The 8,820-nt window shown below is 32.2% G+C and overlaps 1 protein-coding gene across 5 annotated transcripts in view; it reads right to left on the bottom strand.

Annotated features, from left to right (window-relative positions):
• Window positions 1-1,630: 1,630 nt before the first annotated feature.
• The window catches only part of Sytalpha (Synaptotagmin alpha), a 164,943-nt gene continuing 157,753 nt past the window's right edge, over window positions 1,631-8,820 (bottom strand). For all 5 annotated transcript variants that reach the window (XM_017612240.1, XM_017612238.1, XM_017612239.1 and 2 more), the window contains one exon: window positions 1,631-2,589. In XM_017612240.1, the coding sequence (XP_017467729.1) occupies window positions 2,411-2,589 (179 nt within the window). In that variant the 3' untranslated portion in view covers window positions 1,631-2,410. The remainder of the gene's footprint in view (window positions 2,590-8,820) is intronic.

The following is an 8,820-nucleotide window of genomic DNA, read 5'->3' as shown; positions in this document are numbered from 1 at the left end:
TTCGAACACTATAGTTGGTTTGCTTTACTTATGTATTTATCGATTTTCAAAGCGACACGCCTCACATTACATTCGTAGGACGTTGACTGTGTTTATGTAGAATCTTTAGATTCATGTACGATGTAATGTGCAGACTATAAGAGTAATACATGAACTTATACATTACCATACATTACCTTTTCCCATACAAACATATATGTATTTCATCGTGATATTTCAACTCTATTAATCTACTACACAAATAGGTACACTTAAAAATCTGAGGATGTTAATATTTAGCAGAGTTGGGCAAAATTTATTCGAATGACGAATAACAAATGGATAAACTGTTTTTCTTGTTATTCGTAAATAATAAATAATTTTGTTTATTCAAAAAAAAATTATTCGAATGACGGATAAATTATTTTATTCGTTATTCGAATAATTATTATCTTCACTAATTATTCGAATAACGAATAAAATAATAATAAAACAAGTAATTTATGTGTATACATATACATGTACATATATTTATGTATAAAATGATAACCGTTTTCGTTGTTGCGATTTAACTTAAACCCCTGGATAGATTTAAATCAAATTTTCGGAGGTTATTCCATACGCATAAAGTCCTATTAAAGGCTACTAGAAAACTCCTTTGTGGCGATGGATCCGAGTTATTTATAAAAGCCGTATTTATGAACTGATTTCGTTCAAATTCAAAATGTGTTCTTCCTGCATGATGAAAAATACTTATGCGAAAAATGGACCCGCTAGGTGGCGCTGCAGTTGAGTTATTTAGAAAATCCCTATTTATTGTACAATCAGGTTTCAATTCATAATGGTGCTGCAGTCGAAATCATTAGTCTGGACTACTTTGTTTTTTATGTTTCTATTATACGAATTTACGATGTCTCACGTCGTCATACACCCTAAATGCGACCTTGCATCTATCTCCGCTTGATGAAATTGCTCGGGCGGCCATTGCTGCAGCAGTAAGACTCAAGGAAACCAGCTCTTGGATATTTTAAAAGTGGCGAATCAGCAAGGAAAGTTTCGACCACATACTGTTGGTATATCAATGGCCAAATTTTACACCGAGGATTTGTGGCTCTCCTATAATAGAAAACGCACATCTGTGCTCTTCAGCTTCCTTATAAGAACTTTTGTTGGCCCACATGACATAAGACTGGAGGTCGACGCATCGGACCAATGTTGTAGTTGCAAGATCATAGAAGAAGATTACGCACGCTTAGAAAAGATCTCACAAGTGGAAATAAGACCATCGGTAAAGCTCATGACATTGAAAGGAATTTTTTCTTGCATATAGCATCAGAGCGCTTTTTTTTGCCGAAATATGTGTGAGAATTTTTACTTTACCAATATTTGGTTTTCAACGCTATTCTTGCATTGGCCAACGCAAAAAATCTTATCAGGGGCCGCGAAACCAGAGGGAATGGGCTAGTATTCTTGATAAAATAGTAAACAGAATTCAGCTAACTCACAATCCTTGACAGACGAAATAAAAGTAAAAAGTGGCTCAATGTGTTAAAAGTGAGTTTTTATTCGTTATTTGAAATAATAAATAAATAAATTATCCGCAAGCAATTTATTCACGAGTAATTTATTCGTGAATAAGTTATCTGCGAATAATTATATTACGGATAAAATTTTATTCGAATAATTATCTAAATAACAATTTATTCGAATAATGCCCAACTCTGATATTTAGTATACATATAAGGCAAATTGTTTGCCAAGAGAACTGGAGAAAAAAATAATATACATACCTACTAATTTACCCTCTGTTCCTTTGCTCGCCCGGTTTACAGGATGTATTCAAAATGCCTCGTTTCCATATACACATTTGCAATATCTTCAGTAATATATGACTAAATCCTGTAAACCGAACTAGCCTCAACTAATTAACAAACATACAATTATTACAGGTTTATTCTGCTCATTACCAAGGATTTTCTAACCGGAAACTTTTGCTACCAAAAATGTTACCCCTTCTTGTCACCGCGATTCTATATGCGTTGGTAATGCAATCAAAATATTAAGCAATTCAGTTAAAGGACTATAACAAAATTTACCGGTTACAAGAGTGTACAGAATGCGAAAAGGATGTGAAATGCTGGTGGGCACGGGCTGCCCGCGGGCAAAGCTCTTTCACGCTTTGTATACATTTAATATAGAAAGCTTGACAGCTTTTCCCGCGGACATGGTGAAGCCAAGCACCGGTTTAAAAATTTACAGGAACTTTATTTACCGGTTAAAAAATTTCTGTTCGCAGAATAAACCTGTTATTCTCCAGCAGTTAAATTTCTACTGTCTCAGAACAGTTCAAAGTTAATTCTCTGCAAAATTAAAAAAAGCTCTGGCGCTGTGAACTTAAAATCCAATTTTACATCAGGATGTTATCAAGGATTTAGTTAACATTGGTTGTTGCATTGGCTACATTGGAACGCATGTTGCTGGTCTCTTGTAGAGGTACCCACTGTGCGATTGAATTTTTGGAACGAAACATTTCTTCGAAAAATATACGTTCATCAGGACGTACTTCTGTAGAGTTACCAATAATGGCACGTCCAAGAATTTCGCTCGAACCTATTTAAAAATGCAAGAATAGAGAAAATATTATATGTACATACATTAACTATAATATACATATTAATTCAAAACGGCCCTAACCAAAATTTTTTTTATTTTACAGGAGAAGCAAAAAAACATTATAAAAAGAGTATCAAAAACAGGTAGGGCTTTTTAAAAAGTGGCATGTAATTTCGTTGTTTTTGGTACTAACACTTTAAAATTTTTGCTGAAGGTATATTTTAACACCCCTACCCTATCTGTGAAAAACGCAGTTTCGAAAAAAGTGTTGCTTAGGGCTTTGTGCATTAAGGTTACGATATACAAATATGTATGTACAGTAGACTGCATCACTCCTAATACAAAAAAAAAATAAATCGATATAGTTTTTCCATTGGAATTATAAAATCTATTATATTTTAAGACGTCCACCAAAATATTTCGGAAAAATATTAAGATTTAAGCGAGCTGGACTGATTTGAAAATACCTCCAAAAATGGAGTTTTTTATTAATAAAAATAGTTTCTTAAAGATTTTTTTTTAAAAAATCCTCTCAAATGACAAAACGGTGTAAGTTTAAAAAATTTACATAAAAATATTAAAAAAAAATTAAAAAAAAGTTTGAGCGGAATCGTAATAATGGGATTTGTGATGCTGTTTTTTAACTTTTTTCAAAGATTGGTATAAGAAAAACTTGAATAACTGAACCTAAACTCTTCCGATTTAGACTTGTGAGGTATCATTTGAAAAGTACTTTCTCACCTTTTTTATTTCTTTGCTAATAAGGTCATTCAAAGGATGAAAGAGAAAGGTAGGATGAACGAACATCATTCAAAGTTGAGTTAAGATATGTTGGTATTTGAAAAAAAATTGGGATACGAATGACTTTTTTGCATAGAAATAAAAAGAGTGGGAAACTACCTTTCCACTGAGATCCCATAAGTCTAAATCGGAATAGTTTTGACCCAGTTATTTAAGTTTTTCGTAAATCAATCTTTGAAAAAAGTAAAAACACATCTTTGAAAAAAGCAAACAGCATCAAAAATCTCATTGGTACGATTCCGTTGAAAAGATTTTTAAATATTTTTATGCAGATTTTTTAAGCCTTACTTGTTTTGTCATCTGAGGGGACTTTTTCAAAAAATTTCTTTAAGAAACTATTTTTATTCATAAGAATCTCCATTTTTGGAGGTATTTTCAAATCTGTCCAGCTCACTTAAATCTTAATATTTTTCCGAAATATTTTGGTGGACGTCTTAAAATATAATAATGTATAGAACTTAATCATAATTTTTTTTTTTATAAAAATATAACATATTCCATGGTGCAATAAAAAATGTGGTTTCAGTAAAAATATGGCATTTCATTTGACAAAACTAGCTCTCATAACATAAAATGCTGCTTACATACATCACTTTATATACCATTTAAATGCAATTCCCATACAAAAGTATTGCATTAATACCTGAGCCAGGATGACAAGAGGAGTTTTAAGACCTGTCCTGTCCTGAAATGGGCACACAAAATAATAATTTAAATGACGATATGTAAATTCACGATTAAATAACATAAGAAAAAGATAATAATTTTAGCAGTCCCGCACAAAATTTGAAGAAGAATTTTGATGAGATGTGGTGATCTCCGAAATGGCAGCTATAACTTCTACCATTTGTAAAACTATCGTTGTTTTTCCACAATAATTTTTCATTACAAACGGCCTCAATCTCAACAAAATTATTGAATATGATTTGTTATTAGATCAATTAATAGCAAAAAACAAGTATTTAAGGACGAGCAAGCCTCCAAGTAAAAATTCTAACAAAAAATAGAAATTAACTAAAAAAGCAACAACCACATGATCGAGTCTAGATAGCTTCGCCTGATTTTAGTTCGGTTGACATATGAAAAAGTGGAAAAAGCAACAACAGTTTTCGTGGCGAACTTAACTCAGGGGGTAGACCGCTGGTTTTGTAATCCCAAGTCGCTGGTTCATATCCCAGTAACGCCGATGAAGAAGTCTAATGAGGATGTTTAGGCCAGTAGCCTAAAGTCATTAATTTCCTACTGAGTGGCCGCGCTTCTAAGTAAAAGTCATCTTAAAAATCATTTTAAGCACATAACGGTCAACCTTCCAATAGTCCACCGAACCAACTGTTTTCGTTTCATTAAGAAACATAGAATTTGCTGAACAGCAGGTTCGGTGGAAAAGGACTAAATTTCGCTCGTCCATTCCAATTTTGTGATGGCCAAAGGAGGACTCCAGCTGCAGCAGCAGACACCACGTAAGTCAGCCAGCTACTTTGTAAAACAAACGTAAGTGAACTATATTTATGACATTTTTGAATAGTCATAATGAGATCATTTCCATCTTCAGTGTATAAGTAGTCAAAGAATTCTATACAATTCATTTTAAACTTACTTTTAATTTGCAGTTCACTTTAAAAAATTTTAATCAAAAGTCGGTTTCTCTCTTTGCGCCAGGAAGCAAACTTTATACTTAAGATCCTCTCAGTTGCGTTGTTTGAGTGTGGTATTGAAAAAAAAAAAATTACATATTTTTTCAAACTGTGGTAAAATACTACTATTTAGGGACTTCATCTGTAATTCCTCTTGGCTTAAATTAATTTTTTCAACTAAGCAAAGACTTTTAAAGACTAAGAATTCGCTAAAAGAGTATCTAATTCTATATCTTGTATGAAAAACTCGTTTACAATATCAGTAAATTGTGAAAAAAGAATTGTAAGTTATAGGCAAAAGCCATTTGAATGTTCAAATTTGTTATTATTAAAATGAAAGTTAGTTTCTACATAGATAACTAACAGCACTCGACAAAACAACGTCAGCCTTATTTTAAAAAAATTTAAGCTCCCTCATATTATCGCAACTGGTACGTAACGACCCGTCGATATGCCCATAAAACGATTGATATTTTTAACCTACTTCTAAAAAAGGAGGAGGTTATCCTAACTTAATAGCATAACTTTGGACCACGTCAACCGATTTTTTGCATCGGAAAGGTAGTGTCTCAGAGGTGGTCCCATACTAATCTGGTTTAGATCCGATCAGTGGATCATGAAATATGTATATATATATACATTTTTTTATGTCGGTTTTTTTGTTTGCTAAAAATTACTTGCTGTTGTATTAATTTCTTGGGCATATCAAACAATATTTGAAACATGTCAACTATAATTAAATTATTTTCTTTTTACTTTTTACAGTACAGGTTAAGGAAGTCCCAGCGTCAGTGTTGCCAGAATATTTTGAAGAAAAAAGCTAGATTGTCTCCAAAAAAGGCTAAAAAAGGCAATTATTTTTTTTCGAGCTAAAAAAAAGCTAAAAACAAAAAATAATTTTTTGCTTTCTTTTTCAAATTTATTGAGTTTCAAACATAACAATTTGGCATAAATCTTTATATGTACATAACCATGATACAAAAATTTAAAGGATTTACTTTTAGCGTTGTAGTTGCTCTGAAAATTTCAATTTTATAAAGTAGACATATGTATGTATTTCACAATCAAAATCACTGGCGCTACTTTCATGCGAAATTTCATCAACCGATCGCTTCGTCAAATATCTTCAACAAAAAAACCATTAAAAGAGACAATACAATTTGAGATCTAGTGAAATTTACCTATCCATTGGTTGAGGTTAAAATTAAAAAATTCGTAGTACAAAGCACAGCTCTTTTCCGATGCCACCCAGTTAAAAAATGCTAACTAATAGTAATATGCAAACCGGTTTGTGCTGTACGATAGTCGATAACTTTTTTGTGCTTACTATTTTCAGAGTTACCATAAACAAATTTTTCTGTGATATCTATTTATCTATTACTATTTTTAGAGTTACCATAACACATTTTTTTATGATATATATATTATTTTCTAAATATCGATTCAATAAAGAACTTAAGTAAGAAAAAAGAAAAACGGCTAGAAAAGGCCAAATGAAATTAAGAAAAAGCTTAAAAAAAAGCTAAAAGCTAAATCACTTATTTTGAGGCTAAATGCATTCAAAAAAAGCTAAATTTAGCCTGAAAAAGGCCGAAGTGGCAACACTGCCCAGCGTTATGTAAAAACCTTAAGAAAATCCTAAAGTATTTTGTTTGAATTGCGTACTGATTGAAGAAATGAATAAAATCAGTACAAGAGTTGTAAAATCAGTACTGTACTGATAAAATCACTACATCTGGCAACTGTATATACTAATCACTGTTCGTTCTCATTTATTTTATGCGATAACGACTGCCCGTGAGACCAACCGATATTTACGGCAGATTCGTCTAGAGGTGATGTGGTGATCTCCGAAATAGCAGCTATAATTTCTGCCATTTGTAAAACTATTGTTATTTTCCCACCATAATTTTTATTAAAACCGGCTTCAAGCTCAGCAAAATGGTTGAATTTAATTCTTTCCGCAAATTTCTTGTTAAAACATAGTTCATCCTATAGTAAAACAAGTAAGAGTAGCGCTGTCTTCGGCTATGCCGAAGGCTTCATACCTTTCATGAACATCTGAAAACTTTACTATAACAGATAACTGCGTTTTAAAAAACGTATATATTCACAGCACACATAGATAGAGGAGTTACATATATACAAAATCTTATCTAAACAATCAGAGAGATGGAAGATATAACTTATATAGCACCAATCTAAGTGATTTTCACTGCTGTGTGATCGGTATGTAAACCGGTAACACAATTTAATGGGTCTAGCTTCCTACATAAAGGAGATATATCGCAAAAACTGGTATAGGAATAATTAGTGGTATACGAGATAAGGCTTATACAGCATAGATTTTGACAATTTTCTCAGTAGACTTTGTATTATTATTTATACAATAGCTTACGAAATTTATCGGTTTTAGCTGTCCAAATAAATTAGTTTTGCATTGAAACCCCATATCTGAACAATCAGTTATATGGAGGCAATATATAAGTTACAGTGACCCGATCTTTGTTAATTTTACTGTAGACTATCTATCGATAATAAGTGAAAATAGTGCAAAATATCATGTTTCTAGCTGCATATATTTCGAAATTATAACAAAGAATCTCATATAGATTACAATTCACCAAATCTTCCCGATCTCTTGCTATATGCAATACTAAATTTACGTGCTTAGTATCTCAACGTCAGTTTTTTATTTTCTCAATCCGTCTTTGGAATACCCTGCCCGCAGCGATTAGCGAACTAATGCGTCATTTTGCCAAATGAATACTAAGGGTCTTGACATCGCTTCATGTCTCCTTCCTCTCCATCTTTCTTCTCTTTTCATTTTATATAACTTTTACCCCTACTTTTTATTTTTATTATTTTATTTTGTTTTAATTTTTTATTTTATATAGATTTGTAATTACATGTAACTTTAGGTTGTAAGATATCATACATTGTAAATATAACTATTGGTTGTCGTGTGTGATTAAATAAATAAATAAATATCTGAACAATCAGTTGTATGGGCGCTATATGTAAAAGTGACCCGATCTTTGTTATTTTCACTGTAAGAATTCTGTTGATAATCGTTGGAAGTATTGCAAACTTTCATGTTCCTAGCTGCATAAATCGAGGAGGCATAACGAAAATTCTCATAACTGAACAATCAGTTGAATGGGAGATATATGTTACAGTGACCCTATCTTTGTTATTTTCACTGTAAATATTCTGTTAATAATGAGTGAAAACGGTGAGAATTTTCATGTTCCTAGCTGCATAAATGGAGAAGTTTTGGCAAAAAATCTCATATCTGAAAAATCAGTTGTATGGAGGCTATAGGTTATAGTGACCCGATCTTCGCCAATTTCTCTAAAAGTATTCTTCCGATAATGAGTGACAACAGTTCAAAATTACATGTTACTAGCTACCTAAATGGAGGAGTAATAACGAAAAATCTTATATCTGAACAATCAGTAGTACGGGAGCTATAGGTTATAGTGACCCGATCTTTGTAATTTTCACTCTCAGTTCTCTGTTGATAATGGGTGGAAGTATTGCAAAATTTCATGTTCTTAGCTGCATAAATGGAGAAGTTATAACGAAAAATCTCATATCTGAACAATCAGTTGTATGGGAGCTATATGTTATAGTGGTCCGATTCTTCCGGTTCCGACAAATGATTAATACAATATAAAAATACACCTAAATTTCATCCGGATATCTCGAAAACTGAGAGACTAGATTGCATACAAACAGACGGACAGACAGACAGACAGACAGACAGACAGACTGACGGACGTTCTGATCA

Source organism: Rhagoletis zephyria, unplaced genomic scaffold (genome assembly GCF_001687245.7).
Source record: "Rhagoletis zephyria isolate East Lansing unplaced genomic scaffold, Rhagoletis_zephyria_1.1 Rzeph_scaffold_00515, whole genome shotgun sequence".
NCBI lineage: Eukaryota > Metazoa > Arthropoda > Insecta > Diptera > Tephritidae > Rhagoletis > Rhagoletis zephyria.
Note: the sequence above shows the minus strand (reverse complement) of the source record. Positions and strands in the feature narration are given on the sequence as shown.